Source organism: Scyliorhinus torazame, chromosome 1 (genome assembly GCF_047496885.1).
Source record: "Scyliorhinus torazame isolate Kashiwa2021f chromosome 1, sScyTor2.1, whole genome shotgun sequence".
NCBI lineage: Eukaryota > Metazoa > Chordata > Chondrichthyes > Carcharhiniformes > Scyliorhinidae > Scyliorhinus > Scyliorhinus torazame.
In genome coordinates, this window is record NC_092707.1 from 38,138,978 (window position 1) to 38,157,277 (window position 18,300).

At 53.7% G+C, this 18,300-nt stretch overlaps 1 protein-coding gene across 1 annotated transcript in view; it reads left to right on the plus strand.

Moving 5' to 3' along the window:
• LOC140413537 (uncharacterized) overlaps positions 1-18,300 on the plus strand; it is a 146,941-nt gene that overhangs the window by 34,081 nt on the left and 94,560 nt on the right. The window contains exon 2 of the mRNA XM_072500914.1: positions 7,309-7,341. Within this exon, the coding sequence (XP_072357015.1) occupies positions 7,309-7,341 (33 nt within the window). The remainder of the gene's footprint in view (positions 1-7,308; positions 7,342-18,300) is intronic.

Below are 18,300 nucleotides of genomic sequence, written 5' to 3' on the forward strand. Positions count from 1 at the left end.
CCGTATCTGGGTGAACTAAGCTTTCGGTGCTCCCGGAGTCCAGCAGGCACGAGGTCGCGTGGCCGTTGATTTTAACCTTCGTCGACGCGGTGGCCAGGTTGTGCGGGCGACATTGGTCCAGCGTCATCGAAGCGAGCTGCAGGTAGCCATCGGATGCTTCGGGTGGCGAGCGTGTGCGGTTCTGATGTCGGGATGTCCGGGGACCCTGTGGGGAACAAGATGGCGGCGCCCATGGTGCGCACATTGCGGGGTTGGGACAAGATGGTGGTGCCCATGGTGCGCACATTGCGGGATCGGGACAAGATGGCGGCGCCCATTGGTCGCACATGGACCCGGGAGGAGAAGATGGCGGCTCCCATTGTGCGTCTGGCGTGGGGGAGGGGGCGATAGCGGGTGCGAGCGCAGCGACTTCACCGGGCTTGGCACACAGCCGCGAAGTGGCCCTTTTTACTGCAGGCTTTAAAAACTGCAGTGCGGGCCGGGCAGTGTTGGCGGGGATGCTTCTGCTGACCGCCGAAGTAGCAGCGGGGACCCCCGGGGTGCGCGGATCGGCGTGCGGCGCAGGCGTATTGCGAAGGCAGGGCCCCGGCTGAGGAGGTCGTCGGCGGGGTCCAGGAGGGGTACGAAGGGTAGAAGGGTGTGCAGCGCGGCGGGAGAGGTTCGATTGTACATCACGGGATGCGACTGTCATGGAGAGCGCCAAGGTTTTCGTCTCCGCCAGTTCGAGCGTGGCCCCTTCCATCCATCGTTCTCGGATGTGGTCCGACGCAATCCCCGTCACAACGGCATCCCGCATGACGAGATTTGCGTGTTCGGCGGCCGTAACGGCCTGACAATCACAGTCCCGGGCGAGTGGAATTAGGGCCCGCCAGAAGTCTTCAATGGACTCACCAGGTAGTTGCGAGCGGGTGGAAAGTACATGCCTGGCGAAGAGCGTGTTCGCCTTCTGCGCGTAGTGTTCTTTGAGGAGTTCCATTGCTTTTGTGTAAGTCGTGGCGTCTTGGATCAACGGGAACATGCTGGAGCTCAGGACGTTGATCTTGTGAGCCTCCGATGGTACGGGGTCCCCTGCGTTGATGTAAACCTCGAAACATGCTCGCCAGTGAGTAAAGTCTGTCCTGGCGTCGGGCGAGTGAGGATCCAGCTGCAGGCGATTGGGCTTAATTCGGATATACATTCTGTGGAAAATCTGACTAATAAATTGATGCACGATCAATTGCACAAAGACTAAAGTTGGGTACAACTCTGGCTTTATTACAGTCAGATGTGTGGCTTCCTGCTGCAGCTGGCGAAATGGCAGGGCACTGGAGGTCATACATATTTATACCGTTCTCTGTGGGCGGAGCCAGCCGGCAGGAGCTACCGGCGAACCTGTAGTGCAGGTCCTACCTTACATCTCCTATTACAGTGGATCTCCACATTGTGAAAAGTTGTGGTCCCAGCACAGACCCGTGAGGCACACCAGAAGTCACCGGCTGCCATCCTGAAAAAGACGCCTTTATCCCCACTCTCTGCCTTCTAAACAGCTAAACAGCTAGCTTGTAATGCAGAACAATGCCAGCAGCGCAGGTTCAATTCCCTTATCGGCCTCCCCAAACAGGCGCCGGAATGTGGCGACTTGGGGCTTTTCACAGTAACTTCATTGAACCCGACTTGTGACAACAAGTGATTACCACTATTCTGCCAGTCAGCAAATCCTCTATCCATGCCAGGATCTCATCCTTAACACCATGGGCTCTTAACTTAATTTAACAGTCTCCTATGCGGCACCTTGTCAAAGGCCTTCTGGAAATCTTAATAAATCACGTCCACTGGTTCCCCTTTGTCTAACTTCCTTGTTACCTCCTCAAAGAACTCTAACAGATTTGTCAGACATGACCGCCCTTTGACTAAGCCGTGCTGACTCGTCCAATTTTACCATGCACTTCCAAGTACTTGGCGATCTCATCTTTAATAACAGACTCTAAAATCTTATCAATTATCGAAGGCAGGCTAACCGACCTATTTCCCGTCTTCTGCCTCCCTCCCTTCTTAAACAACAGTGTTACATTAGGCACTTTCCAGTCCTCTGAGACTCTTCCTGCCTCCAGTGATCCCTGAAAGATCACCACCAATGCCTCCACAATTTCCTCAGCTATCTCTTTTAGGACCCTCGGGTGTAGACCATCCGGTCCAGGTGACTTATCCACTTTCAGACCTTTAAATTTCCCCAGAACCTTCTGCCACTGCACTCACTTCTGCCCCCTGATTCTCCTGGAGCTCAGGCATCACGTTGGTGTCTTCCACCCTGACGACTGATGCAAAATAACTATTCAGTTTGTCTGCCATTTCTTTGTTTCCTGTTATTACTTCTCCAGCCACGTTTTCCAGTGGTACAATGTCTATTTTTGCCTCTCTCTGACCAATCATATATTGAAAGAAACTCTTCCTGTCTTTTTATATTTTACTAGCTAACTTGCATTCATATTTCATCTTCTCACCTCTTATTGCTTTTTTAGTTGTCCTCTGCTCCCTTTTAAAGGCTTCCCAATCCTCTGGGTTCCCATAATCCATGCCATTTTGTGTGCTTTCTCTTTATCTTTTATGCTATTCTTGACTTCCCTCGTCAACCATGGATGCCTTGTCCTGCCCTGAGCAGGTTTCCTCCTTAGGATGAATTTCTGCTGTGCCTCCCGAATAACCCCCCCAAAACTCCTGCCATTGCTGTTCCACTGTCTTCCCTGCTAGCCTCCTTTTACAAACAACTCTGGCCAGCTCCTCCCTCATGTCTTTGTAGTTACCCTTATTTAATTGTAATACCGTTACATCTGACTCCAGCTCCTCCCTCTTAAACTGCAGGGTACATTCTATCATGTTATGGTCACTGCTCCCTTCAGGGTTCCTTCACCTTAAGATCCCTAATCAAGTCTGCCTCATTACACATCACCAAATCCAGAATTGCCTGTTCCCTAGTGGGCTCTACCACAAGCTGCTCCAAAAAACCCATCTCAAACATTCCACAAATTCCTTTTCTTGGGATCCATTATCAACCTGATTTTCCCAGTACACCTGCATATTGAAGTCACCCATGATTATTGTGATCTTGCCTTTTTTACATGCTTTCTGTATTTCCTGATTTATTTTCTGCCTTACACCCTGACTACTGCTCGGGGGCCTGTACATAACTCCCATTAGGGTCTTTTTACCTTTGCGATTCCTCAACTCCACCCACAGAGATTCTATGCCTTCTGATTCAATATCGTTCCTTGTCATCGATTTAACGTCATTCCTTACTAACAATGCAACCCCGTTCCTTTTGCCCATCTGCCTGTCCTTTCGATAGGACACATATCCTTGTGTATTTAGATCCCAGCCCTGATCCCCTTGCAGCCATATCTCTGTGAAGCTCATAACATCGTACTGGCCTATTTGAATGTGCGCAACACCTTCTTCACTCACATTCTGGTTCCCACCCCCACTGCCATACTAGTTTAAATCCTCCCGAGTGAATCTAGCAAACCTCCCAGCCAGGTTATCGATGCCCCTCCAGTTTAGATGCTGAGGCATTGGCTGCTGGGCGACAGGGCTACCTGCTGCGGTCGTGCTGATGACAACTATCGAGTGGCCCCAGACCGACGCAGAGACCCGCTGCAACGACTGCATACAGTGAGCAGGAGTGCGATCAAGTGGTGCTTCAGCATCCTGAAGGTGCGCTTTAGGTGCCTGGACCGCTCTGGAGGTCCCATAGTGCCTGCACTGATCCCTCTCCCATATAACTCAACTGTGCCCTGCACCTGTGCCAACCTAAGTGGTGCCTAACTTTCTGGTCTTACAGTCACTAACATTACGCCTAGGTGGTTCCCCAGATGGTACAGCAGGAGTGGAGGTGGCCTGCTGTGATTCCTGCCCTGCGACAGGAGTCCCCGTTGGCGCGCGTCTCCTGGGGCGACTCGGCCTCGATGGGCCCAGCCGCTGCTCAGATGTCCCAGGCGGCATGGTGCCGCCCTGTTCTGCCCGCTGCCCACCAGATGCACCACGGACAGGAGTGTGGTGGAAGTCTGAGGTGCTGCGGTGTTCCGGCACCTCCGCTGCGGGAATCGCCAGCACGGGCCCCATCATCTCCTCCTCCCTCAGGTGCCCGATGGCCCCCAGGCCTTTCATTGAGCGGCGGTGCGAGCGGGGCTGTCCCCTGCACCTCGCACTGCAGGTCCTGGAGGCCCCCTTTGGTCTCGACCAGGGTCTGCACGATCGTGGCCATGGAGCACAGGAAGTGCACCATCTCCATCAGAAATGAAATGAAATGAAAATCACTTATTGTCACAAGTAGGCTTCAATGAAGTTACCGTGAAAAGCCCTTAGTCGCCACATTCCGGCGCCTGTTCGGGGAGGCCGGTACGGGAATTGAACCGTGCTGCTGGCCTGCCTTGGTCTGCTTTCAAAGCCAGCTCTTTAGCCCTGTGCTAAACCAGCCCCTAGTCTGGGGACTGGGGACTGGCCGAGTCTGGGACTGCACCGTATCATGCTGTGACTGTACCACCACCCTGTGGGTCTGTGCCACATCAGCCAGTGATTGTGCCACCACCCTGTGGGTCTGTGCCACATCAGCCAGTGACTGGGCCTCCTCCCTCTGGGCCTGAGCCACCTTCCTCTTGGACTGGGCCACCCTGCCAGTGTCTGCGCAACGCCGGCCAGTGCCTTGGCCATGCTGCCAATGTTCCCAGCTGTGGTCTGCTGTGATTGGGCCATGCTGAGGAGCGCCGCTGCAATGTCCAGGTGTCTCTGACACATGGCTGCCTGAGTGAGGGCAGCCCTGTCCTGGGCCTCAGCCACCGCTTGCACAGAATGCCCCAGGCCTTGGAAATGCTGATCCACAGCCAAAATTGTCGCCCCCCAGTGCCTGCACTGTGGGCGCCACCCGTGCGGTGTCGGCCTGGGTGGCACGCAAAACCGGCACCACCCCCTGCTCCTGCATGCTGATGGACTCCTCCACCTGCCCCCCCAGGTGCTGGATGCCCACCGTCACCTCCTCTTGAAGTCCCTGGGTCTCTGACTGCATTTGCATTGTGGCTGGGACTGGATGGTCGAGAAGTCCGCGACCCCTTTGGCTGGCAGCAGGTTCCTGGGGCCGGCCTGCCCTCCGACCGCTGAACTCTGCATGGCGCCCTTTCCTTCGGGCAGCTGACCACGTCCAGTGCCCTCTGCTCGGGCATGAGAGGCTGAAGTTCTGGTGGTCCCCCTCTGGTCTTCTGCCACTCCTGACGGTTGTGCGTGGCCTGGGGGGGGGGGGGGCACGGACGACGACGGACACAGACAACAAAACCGTTAGACGTTCCAATGCATGCAACCCTGGGGTTGGGTGGATGGTGATCTCAGTGGTCAGGGCACCCGGCCAAGGCGGATGGCATGGGTGCTGGTATATGTGACAGTGGGGTTCGGCGGTCCCCCGGGGGGGAAGGGCCGGGTTGCGGGTGTGTGGTGAATGTATTCACCTGAATATGAGCTGTCTGTATAGTACTGTGACCAATGGCCAGGAAATGGCAATACGATCTACTTCCAGGTTCGAACTAGAACCCCGGTGGGCTCCACCTCTGGTTCTGGCACCCCCCCCGGGCGATATATAGACCTGCCACCTTGGGCGGCACTCATTTGCACAGCAGACACTGGCAGGCAAGTTCCTGGATAATAAAGCCTTATGTTCACTCGTTCTCATAGTCTTGCAGTGAATTGATGGTATATCAGGGTGTGTGTGGAGTGGGAGGGGGGGGGTTAGTGCCAGAGGCACGGAGCAGCCAACTCACCCTGGCTGCCCTGAGGAGGTTGTGCAGTTTCATCGTGCATTGCATGCCAGTCCGGGTGACGTTTCGCATGGCGTCTACCGCCTCTGCCATCTGTGCCCAGACACGGCAAACGACGGCGCCTGCCGGCCTTCCTTCCAGGCTGGGGTACAGGGTCATCCGCCTCTCCTCCATGGCAACCATAAGAGTGTCCTGCTCAGCGTTCCTGAACCGTGGTGCTGCTCTCCTTTCAGCCATCTTGTTGGCTGGGACGGTGTTTATGGGGGAAGGACCGTTTAATTGCAGCTGTGGCGTGTGAGCCTCATATGCGCCAATCACTTACCCAGCAAACCGGCACCGTTTTGCGTGGAATTGATTGTGTTCCGTGTGGCGATGGTGCTCAACCATTTAAAGTAGCTGAATTGGTGAAGCTGTTGCACCGTTTTCTCTGTCGTAAAACGCCACTGTTTCCACGTCGACGAGGGCACTTTTAGTCTCAAAATCGGAGAATCCAGCCCTTAGTCTCAGAAACGGAGAATCCTGCCCCTTATATTTTTCTCCAACATCGTTTTGGGATTGTGGTGCGATGATGACACATTCAACAAATACATGGCCTCATTCCAACATTGAAATAAGGCTCCTATTACATTTCTAGGGAACTTGCTTAAACTAGAGGGAGTTCGCACAGCAGTAGCTCTAAATAATTTTGTACTTCTTGTGTCCTTTATCGGTTGTGTTTCCCAGCTTAAAATCTTTGCTGTACTCACTTCTGCACTTCTGTATTGAACAAAATGATCAATGAACTTTAAACTAGAAACAAGAGGGGCCTAACTTCAATAGCACACATAAACTGTCAGTGCATTGGGCATAAGCACCAGGACATGTGTATCTTGATAGACACATGAACGGGAGGGGAATGGAGGGATACAGATTGTTTGGTCAATAAGTAATAGATCTTATTGGAATAAAACTAGTGAGCTTGGGTTACCAGTGACCTATAGTATTGAGGTACAGGAAAGAGAATTGGCTCCTCTACTTTTAGTTCTACATTAAGGAAGGTAGAAAAGGCTACCTGCTGGTTTTATCAGTGGTCTTTGTAATGCCTGTAAAATTAGTCAGATCTTCTGCCATGCAAACTCCTACTTGTTTAAGCAAGTTTCTTAGAAATGCAATATAACACATTTCAATATTGAAATGAGACCATGTATTTGTCGAATTTGTCATCATCGCACCAGTTTTACATCTGTAAAATTGGTGAAACAATGTTGAAACATTTCTGTTTTTATGACTGGGATGAGTCTTTGGCTACTTGAAGGTAGGGCACAGGGACTGTATCCAGTCAGTGGAACCATCTTTCAGAAGGTCTTCCCTGCAGCTGCCTGACTTAACTGCATTATTTAAAATAATAAGTGTATATTTTGAATGATATATGGGAAATCGTGTGAAAATATGTAGATTGAGAGTCAGAAAACTAGTCTTCAATAGTTATACAGTAGTCTAATCACGATATTTAAATTTGTTACTCACAAAACGTTCCCTATTTTCTCTTTTGCAGATCCTGATGGAACTGGAACCATCGATTACACCAGTAATGTACCTTTGTTGTACTTTACACTATTCATTTTGAAAATGTATATAATACTGCATACATAATATGTTCAGTCATTGCATGTTGATATATTAAGATATTTTGCTAAATATACCATGTATAAGCAGTCAACACATATGACATATTCGCTGAATTTGAACTTCCAGCTAAAATGAAAACGAGAAAGGCAATACTGTGAAGAAGTGAAACAGGTATGCAACAATAACCATCAGCACATGGGCTGGAATTCTCCGGCTGTTGGCCTTCTCTGTTCCTGCTGGCAGCGCAGGTTTCCCGGCAGCGAGGGATGGCTTCAATGGGAAATCCCATTGACAAGTAGCGGGAATAGAGAATCCCATCACCAGTGAATGGCATGCCGCTGGGAACCACGTGGTGGGGGAAAGGAGAATCCAGCTCATGGTCTTTTGAAACAAAAATCAACATACTATTGAGGCCAGTTAAGTGGTGTAGCATTCTATTGGATGGTGCCTGTAGACAGCATTGTGAGGGCCATGTTATACGACACATTAGTTAGAATAGCCTTCCTCCTCATGCTCGATGACACATTGCACAACTTTCCTTTAACAGAACATGGCAGGCTGCTCAGTTCTCCCTTGCTCCATACTTCGTTTGAACACAACAATTATCTTTATTTTTTTAGAACCTTTTTTTAAGGTAGTGTTGAAAACCTTACAGTACATGGAAAGTTAAAGACAATGGACAATGCTTTGGTGCAGTTTAGCAACAAAGCTAACGATAATCTGTAGCACAATCCCGGAAGAGACTCCCAACAGTTGCTAGGATAGTGGACAAAAACCCCAATATATGATTTAATTTGTAAGGCTGTGAGGAAAGGATACTTTGCTCCAGGAGTGATTCCTCACACAAATAGGGATATGGTATATTAAAAGAAACTTTATGACTTCCGGTTGTGGCTATGCGGAGCTAAGTTGCACATTCGGCGCCTCCTGCAAGAACGGACTTTCGGGCTCTTTTCAGGGCCTCCAACTGCACTTTTTCGACCTTTCCCGGTGTGGGAAGGAGATTATAACAGCTCCCCGATAGTATGTGGCTTCTACTAGGAGCGGGGCGACTAAAACGGTGGTGGTGGACCCGAAGAAGGTGTGAGGGAAGATGAACAAAATGGCGGCGGGCGGAGACCAGGCAGAGTGGATGCAGTGGTCGGAGGAGCAGCAGGAGGGTATCCAGCGCTGCTTCAGAGAGATTAAAGCGGACCTGCTAGAGCCGATGAAGGCTTCTATTGATAAGCTGCTGGAGACACAGACAGCCCAGGGAGTGGCGATCGCGAGGCTCGACAAAAGATCTCCGACAACGAGGACGAGATCTTTGGCCTGGCGGTAAAGGTGGAGGCGCACGAGGCGCTCCACAAGAAATGGCAGGAGCGGTTCGAGGAGCTGGAGAATCGGTCGAGGCGGGCTTTTTCCCGCGCTGAAGACTGGAGGGGGCGGGGCCGGGGCGGGGAAGCGAGGGTTGTATCCTGTGCTTAGAATGGAAGGGGGAGGGGGAGAGCCTATGGATGGGGAACGGGAAAGGAGGGTGTGTCACACAATGGGAGGAGTCGAAGGAGAGGCAGGAGTGGCCGGGGTCAGCAGGAGTCAGCTGACTTGCGGAAGTGCAATGGGGGAGTAAATCAGCTAGGATGGGTCCTAGCCGGGGGTGGGGGGTGGGGAATCGAGTTGCTGCTGCTATGGTCAAGGGGGAGCTGAAGCGAGTGGGGGGGGGGGGGGGGTCGAGACGGAGGTATGCCGCCGTGGGGAACAGGCCGGGTGTGGGGTGCGGGCACGTGGCTGGCCGAGGAGGGGTTATGGCTAGTCGGCGGGGGAGGGGGGGGGGCGGGTAGCCCCCTGATCCGGTTGATAACCCGGAATGTAAGGGGACTGAATAGGCCGGTTAAGCGGGCCCGCGTGTTCGCGCACCTGAAGGGGCTCAATGCTGATGTGGTTATGCTCCAGGAGACACACATGAAGGTGGCAGACCAGGTAAGATTGAGGAAAGGGTGGGTAGGTCAGGTGTTTCACTCGGGGCTGGATGCCAAAAATCAAGGGGTGGCAATCTTGGTGAGAAAGAAGGTGTCATTCGAGGCGTCGAGCATTGTGGCAGATAATGGCGGTAGGTACGTAATGGTAAGTGGTAAGTTGCTGGGAGAGAGGGTGGTCTGGTCAATGTGTATGCCCCAAATTGGGACGATGCGGGTTTTATGCGGCGTATGTTGGTTCGGATCCCAGACTTGGAAGTGGGGGGGCCTGATAATGGAGGGAGACTTTAACATGGTGCTGGATCCGGCACTGGATCGCTCCAGGTCTAGGACGGGTAGGAAGCCGGCGGCGGCTAGAGTGCTGAGGGGGTTTATGGACCAGATGGGAGGGGTGGACCCTTGGAGATTTGCAAGGCTGGGGGTTAGGGAATTTTCATCCTTCTCACATGTCCATAAGGCTTATTCCCGAATCGACTTTTTCATTTTGAGTAGGGCGCTGATGGCGAGAGTAGAGGATACTGAGTATTCGGCAATAGCCATTTCGGACCACGCCCCGCATTGGGTGGACTTGGAGATGGGGGAGGAGAGGGACTTGGAGTTGGGGCTGTTGGTGGACGAGGAGGTGAACGAGCAGGTCCGAGGAAGTATAGAGAGGTACTTGGAGACCAACGACAACGGGGAGGTCCGAGTGGGGATGGTATGGGAGGTGCTGAAGGAATTGGTGAGGGGAGAGCTGATCTCCATTAGGGCCCACAAGGAGCAGAGGGAGCGGGGGGAGAGGGAGAGGCTGGTGGGGGAGATGGTGAGGGTAGACAGGAGGTATGCGGAGGTGCCCGAGGAAGGATTGTTGAGGAAGAGGCGCAGCCTCCAGGCCGAATTCAACCTGGTGACCTCCAGGAAGGCGGCGGTGCAGTGGAGGAAGGCCCAGGGGGTGATTTACGAGTATGGGGAAAAGGCAAGCCGGATGCTGGCGCATCAGCTTCGGAAGCGGGACGCAGCTAAGGAGATCGGGGGAGTTAAGGACAGGATAGGGAGTGTGGTGTGGAGTGGGGTTGGCATCAATGGGGTCTTCAGGGACTTTTACGAGGAATTGTACCGATCCGAGCCCCCACGTGAGGAGGGAAGGATGGGCCGCTTCCTGGTCCAATTGAGGTTTCCAAAGGTGGAAGAGGGACTGGTGGTGGGATTGGGGGCCCCGATTGGGCTGGAGGAGCTGACCAAAGGGATAGGAAGCATGCAGGCAGGGAAGGCACTGGGGCCGGACGGTTTCCCGGTCGAATTCTATAGCCCTGTTTAGCACAGGGCTAAATCGCTGGCTTTGAAAGCAGACCAAGGCAGGCCAGCAGCACGGTTCAATTCCCGTAACAGCCTCCCCGAACAGGCGCCGGAATGTGGCGACTAGGGGCTTTTCACAGTAACTTAATTTAAAGCCTACTTGTGACAATAAGCGATTTTCATTTCATATAAAAAATACATGGACCTGTTGGGCCCGTTGTTAGTCAGGACCTTCAATGAGGCAAGGCTTTGCCCCCGACGATGTCCCGTGTACTGATCTCCTTGATCCTGAAGCGGGACAAGGATCCCCTGCTGTGTGGGTCTTACAGACCGATTTCGTTGCTAAATGTGGATGCCAAGGTGCTGGCGAAGGTCTTAGCCATGAGGATTGAGGATTGTGTGCTGCAGATCATCCATGAAGACCAGACAGGGTTTGTGAAGGGGAGGCAGTTGAAAGCGAATGTGTGGAGGCTTTTGAATGTTATCATGATGCCGGTGAGGGAGGGGGAGGCGGAGATAGTGGTGGCGATGGACGCTGAGAAAGCCTTCAATACGGTAGAGGGGGGTACCTGTGGGAGGTGCTGAAGAGGTTTGGGTTTCGGGAGGGGTTTGTCAGGTGGGTTAGGCTGTTGTATGAGGTCCCGATGGCGAGTGTGGCCACAAACAGGAGGAGGTCCGAGTACTTTCGGTTGCACCGAGGGACGGGGCAGGGGTGTCCCCTGTCCCCCCTGCTCTTCGCACTGGCGATTGAACCCCTGGCTATGGCACTGAGGGAGTCAAGGAACTGGAGGGGGTTGGTGCGGGGTGGGGAGGAGCATAGGGTGTCGCTCTATGCGGACGACCTGCTGCTATATGTGGCGGACCCGGTGGGGGGAATGCCGGAGGTAATGAGGATTCTTCGGGAATTCGGGGACTTTTCGGGGTATAAGCTCAACATGGGGAAGAGCGAGCTGTTCGTGGTTCACCCACTAAAAAGGGCGGAGAGGAGCTTCAGGTATTTGGGGGTCCAGGTGGCCAGGAGCTGGGGGCCCTGCATAGGCTTAATTTTACAAGGCTGGTGGAGCAAATGGAGGAGTTCAAGAGGTGGGATGCGTTGCCGCTGTCCTTGCGGGTAGGGTGCAGTCAATCAAAATGACGGTGCTCCCAAGGTTTTTGTTCCTGTTCCAGTTCCTCCCCGTGTTTATCCCGAAGGCTTTTTTTAGGCGGGTTAACAGGAGTATAATGGGTTTGTGTGGGCGCGAGGGCCTTCGAGGTTGAGAAGGGTGTTCCTGGAGCGGAGTAGAGATAGGGGGGACTGGCGCTGCCCAATCTCTGTGGGTACTGCTGGGCCGCTAATGCGACGATGGTGCGCAAGTGGGTGATGGAGGGGGAGGGGGCTGCATGGAAGAGGCTGGAGACGGCGTCTTGTGTGGGTACGAGTCTGGGGGCGCTGGCAACGGTGCTGCTGCCGCTCCCTCCAAGGAGGTATACCACAAGCCTGGTGGTGGTGGCTGCCCTCAAAATTTGGGGGCAGTGGAGGCGGCATAGGGAGGAAGGTTCGGCCTCGGCGTGGACCCCAATACAGGGGAACCACCGGTTCGCCCCAGGGAGAACAGGTGGAGGGTTTTCGGGGTGGCACAGGGCAGGGATACGAAAGTTGGGGGACCTGTTTGTGGACGGGAAGTTTGCAAGCCTTGGTGAGCTGGAGGATATGTTTGGGCTCCCCCCGGGGAACACCTTCAGATATATGCAGGTAAGGGCGTTTGTTCGGCGGCAGGTGGTGGAGTTCCCACTGCTGCCGCCACGCAGTGTCCAGGACAGGGTGCTGTCGGGGGTGTGGGTTGGAGAGGGCAGGATCTCGGCAACATATCAGGTGATGCAGGAGGAGGAGGAGGCCTCGGTGGAGGAGCTAAAGGGTAAGTGGGAGGAGGAGTTGGGTGAGGAGATTGACGAGGGGATGTGGGCGGATGCCCTGGGGAGGGTGAACTCTTCCTCCTCTTGCGCGAGGCTCAGCCTCATACAATTTAAGGTGCTGTATAAGGCTCACATGACCGGGGCAAGGATAAGCCGGTTCTTTGGGTGTGTTAGGTACTCAGGGAGCCCAGCAAACCACACCCACATGTTCTGGGCGTGCCCAGCGCTGGAGGACTTTTGGAAGGGTGTAGCGAGGACGGTGTCGAGGGTGGTAGGTTCCAGGGTCAAGCCGGGCTGGGGGCTCGCAATGTTTGGGGTGGCAGAGGAGCCGGGAGTGCAGGAAGCGAAAGAGGCCGGTATTCTGGCCTTTGCGTCCCTGGTAGCCCGGCGAAGGATTCTTCTTCAGTGGAAGGATGCGAGGCCCCCAAGCGTGGAATCCTGGATCAGCGATATGGCAGGGTTCATTAAATTGAAGAGGGTGAAATTCGCCTTGAGAGGGTCGGTACAAGGGTTCTGTAGGCGGTGGCAACCGTTCTTAGAATTCCTGGCAGAACGGTAGACATTGGTCAATGGCAGCAGCAACTCGGGGGGGGGGGGGGGGGAGGGGTTTACTTTATTTTTGTTTCTGTTATTTACACTGGAGGGTCCGGGGGGTGTATATACCAGTTGTGTTAAGTCGGGCTGTTAATGTTAATTTATTATTTGTGTACAGGGGGGAGGGGGGTAGGGAGGGTTGCTTTTCTAGACCGTCTTTTGTACTTAACCCTGTTGGGTACCTTTTTCATTTTGTTACTGATATTTTATGAAAACCTTAATAAAAGTTATTTTAAAAAAATAAAATAAAAATAAACTCCATTACTAACATAGTATTACTAACTTTAATATCACAAAGAAAATAGTTTACAATTACCAGTTAAACGATGCTTGATAATGAAATGAAACTCTCCTACCTATTATTTTTTATCTCCTTTCAAGCTGGTCAAAATCCACTTTAAAATACAATTAGCCAGCCCAAGATTACTTGCTGTAAAGAGATGTCTTCGATACACTGCTTTGAGAGAAACTGCTCGTCTGTTCACAGACAAATCTAAACTGAACTCCAAAACCCAACACCTGACTGCTTCAGCCCCTAGCTCCTCCCATTCACTACATCACCTTACTAAAACTAAACACAATGGGCTGAATTCTCTGCTTCCCGGTGACGGCTGTGAGAATCGCTATTGGGCTGAGAATAGCGCGCAATTGAAAAATCGCGATTTGCACCCGGCGCCGATTCCATCACCATGCTCCAATCTCTCACTGGTGTTGTTATTGAGTTTTACACCTTCCGCTGGCAGTTTCATGCAAAACCATAATTTGCATGCATTTAACTACCATTTGGTTGGACAACATGCTCCACCCCTCCATGATTCCCTGCCTCTCTTTGGCAGTGTCTTGCGTACACGGATTGGTGCAAGTTTCACAAGTGGAGCCTGGGAGCCATGGCTATTGAGAGGGAGCAGGAGGCAAAGAAAACTCCCTCTGGGGAGTGGATACCTGGTCCGAGAGCAGTAGCGAGGAACAACTTGGTGCTTAGTCTGTGGACTTGTGGTGTCCCCTCGGGATCGCAGTGGTCTGGCTCAGACTGCCATTGTTGCAGTATTTGGATTTAAACACACCCCTTTGGTGCTATTTACAGGCGCCTGGCTGCCCACACTCCTGACTGCTCACTGTGTCCTGTGATTGTTCAGAGAGCCTCTGGTGATGTGAGGCTCTCCCTCTAGAAACCCTCATCCCGGGGCAGTATCAGCAAGGGGAGGGGCGTGACGAAGCTCAGGCAGTGGCCTGACAGGTGTTGGAACTCCTCAGAAGCGCTGTCTCACTGCAGAGGAAACAGGGATTAGCAGAGCTCACCCCAATCAAAGGACACCTGCACTGTGACCTTTGGAACCCTCAATGGTTCTCTGCCCCTCTCAGGAGGGAGGCCTCAACGGTGACCCCCACCCTCTGGATGACAAACTGTCTCCTCTTGGTGAGGCTGGTGTGATGAACGTATTGCTGCTACAATTCACCACTGTATTGTATTGTATTATGCTGATGCCATTGTGGGCTCTGCCTGTGGCTCCACCCCCTCGGGGGTGGTATATAGATCTGCAGCCTGTAGGCGGCACTCAGTACAGAGCAGTCGCAGGCAGGCACTGATCTAGCTTATAATAACCACTGTTCACTTCTACTAATCGTGTTGTGTGAATTGATGGTCGCATCAATTTAATAAGCTAAGATATCGCAATGGAAGCCGCCCTCAAACCTGATCGACTGGAACTCGACCCACAGGCAGCTGAAGCAAAAGGAATCTTTTCACACTGGCTCCGCTGCTTAGAGGCCTACCATGCCGCCTCCTCCTCGCCCGCTGTCACCGAGGCACAGAAGCTGAGTCTCCTCCACGCCAGGGTGAGCCACAGAATCTCTGTACTAATCGAAGATGCGACCATGTACGCAGATGCGGTCGCAATCCTGAAAAGGCATTACGTGAGGCCGGTGATCTCCTCACCACACGTAGTCAACGCCCTGGGGAAATCGCTGGAGGAATATCTAAAACTCAAAACTGCAACTACAGGGACATCACGGCCTCGCCACACATGGAACTCGCCATCCGGGACACCTATGTGGCTGGAGTCCGAGTCCAAGTATGTCACACAGCGCCTGCTCGAAATGGGCGCCCTCGACCTAGAAGAGACGGCAAAACTATCCACCTCATTAGAGGTAGCCTGCCAGAGCCTAAATGCTTTCCCCTCCGACCACGCGATTTCCTCGTGGGTGCCGGAGGCGCGACCATCACCCGACCTGAGGGTGTCCCAGGCCTGTGCCGCACAGCTGCCGGCCCAACCCGAGTGGCCGCCTTGCTATTTCTGCGGTCAGAACCAGCACCCCAGGCAGACCTGCAGCGACTGCGGCAAGAAGGGACATTTTGCTAAAGTCTACTTGGCCGACCCAAAGTTCCCAAATCGCAGGCCCGACTCACAGGCCCGCAGACCCTGCAGCGTGGCTGCGTGCCTGCCGGTAACGCCCCTTTCTGACGCGTCATCCGTCTTGTGCTATCCGTGGGGACCGCCATCTTTAACCCTATCCGATACGTGCGACTCATAGGGGCTGCCATCTTGGCCGCCACCTTGAACACCGCCCGATACGTGCGACCGATGGGGGCCGCCATCTTGGGACCACCCCGCTACCACCGACCACGCCGGCTACCCGCAGCTTGGCGCTGTCACTCTCGACTAGTCACGGCCCAAGCACCTCAAGAACTCCATAATGACCATCCGGGTCAATGGGCACGAAACCCCTGTCTGTTTGACTCTGGGAGCACGGAGAGCTTCATCCACCCGGACACGGTAAGGCGCTGTTCCCTCCAGATTTCCCCCACATTCCAAACAATCTCGCTTGCGTCCGGATCACATTCAGTGCAGATCCGGGGGTACAGTTATGCGAACCTTGTGGTACAGGGCGCCGAGTATGCCGATTTTAAACTCTATGTCCTCCCCCATCTCTGCACTCCTCTCTTGTTTGGACTGGATTTCCAGTGCAACCTCAGAAGCCTGACCCTGATGTTCGGCGGACCCCTACCCCCTCTCACCGTATGTAGCCTCGCGACCGTTAAGGTTGCCCCTCCCTCGCTCTTCGTGAACCTCACCTCAGACTGTAAACACGTCGCCGCCAGGAGCAGGTGGTACAGTGCCCACGGCAGGACTTTTATCAAGTCGGAGGTCCAGCGGCCCTTGAGGGAGGGGATCATCGAGGCCAGTAAAAGCCCCTGGAATGTCCAAGCGGTGGTCGTCAGGACTGGGGAAAGGAACTGGATGGTTGTAGACTACAGTCAGACCATAAATCGTTGCACGCAACTCGATGAAAAATGAAAATGACTTATTGTCACAAGCAGGCTTCAAATGAAGTTACTGTGAAAAGCCCCTAGTCGCCCCATACCTGCACCTGTTCGGGGAGGCTGGTACGGGAATTGAACCGTGCTGCTGGCATGCCTTGGTCTGCTTTAAAAGCCAGCGATTTAGACCAGTGTGCTAAACCAGCCCCTGCTACCCTTAACCGATGCGTACCTCCTTCTCCGCAGAGCGGACATGGTTAATCAGATTGCACACTACCGGGTTTTCTCCACGGTAGATCTGAAGTCCGCATACCACTAGCTTCCGATCGGCCCGGAAGACCGCCACTACACTGCCTTTGAGGCAGACGGCCGGGTCTTCCACTTCCACTTCGGAGTCACCAATGGGGCCTCGGTACTCCAAAGAGCGATGGACCGAATGGTTGACCACCACGGGCTGCCGGCCACGTTCCTGTACTTGGATAACGTCACCATCTGCAGCCATGATCAGCAGGACCACGACGCTAACCTTCAGAAGTTCTTCCAAACCGCCCAAGCCCTCAATCTCACCTGCAACAAGGAGAAATGCGTTTTCCGCACAACCCGACTAGCCATCCTCGGCTGCGACGTGGAAAACGGAGTCCTAGGGCCCGACCCCGACCGCATGCGCCCCCCTCCTGCCCTTCCCCTTCCCCACTGCCCCAATGCCCTGAAAAGATGCCGGGGTTCTTTTCATATTATGCCCAGTGGGTCCCCAACTATGCGGACAAAGCCTGCCCACTTATCAAAGCCACCATCTTTCCCCTGACGACTGAAGCCCGCCTGGCCTTCAGCCGCATCAAGGCAGACATTACCAAGGCCGCGATGCATGCGGTGGACGAGTCCATCCCCTTCCACGTGGAGAGCGACGCGTCGGATGTCGCCCTGGCCGCTACCCTTAACCAGGCAGGCAGGACCGTGGCCTTCTTTTCCCGTACCCTCAACGCCTCCGAGATTCAACACTCCCTCTGTCGAAAAGGAAGCTCAAGCCATTGTGGAAACTGTGCGGCATTGGAGGCACTACCTGGTTGGTAGGAGGATCACCCTCGTCACCGACCAACGATCGGTAGCCTTTATGTTCAACAACACACAGCGGGGCAAGATCAAGAATGATAAAATCTTGAGGTGGAGAATCGAACTCTCTACCTATAATTACGATATTGTGTATCGTCCTGGGAAGCCCAATGAGCCCCCAGATGCCCTGTCCCGCGGCACTTGCGCCAGCGTGCAAGATGACCGACTTTGGGCCATCCAAAATGACCTCTGTCATCTGGGGGTCACCTGGCTTCTCCACTTCATCAAGGCCCGCAACCTGCCCTACTCCACTGAGGAGGCCAGGGCCATGACCAGGGACTGCCAAGCCTGCGCGGAGTGTTCGCCCCACTTCTAACGGCCAGACAAGGCTCACCTGGTGAAGGCATCCCGCCCCTTTGAGTACCTCAGCGTCGATTTCAAAGGGCCCCTCCCCTCCACCAACCGTAATATATACTTCCTGACCGTCGTTGATGAGTGCTCCCGTTTCCCCTTTGCCATACCATGCCCATACATGACCGCGGCCACTGTCATTAATGCCCTGCACAGCATCTTCACCCTGTTCGGTTTCCCCACTTACGTCCACAGTGACCGGGGCTCCTCGTTTATAAGCGATGAGCTGCGTCAGTATCTGCTCGGTAAGGGCATTGCCTCGAGCAGGACTACCAGCTACAACCACCGGGGAAATGGACAGGCAGAGAGGGAGAACGTGACGCTATGGAAGGCCGTCCTTCTGGTCCTACGGTCTAGAAGTCTCCTGGTTTCCCGCTGGCAGGAGGTCCTTCCTGACGCGCTCCACTGCATTCGGTCGCTCCTCTGCACAGCCACGAACGAGATCCCTCACGACCGTTTATTTGTCTTCCCCAGAAAATCC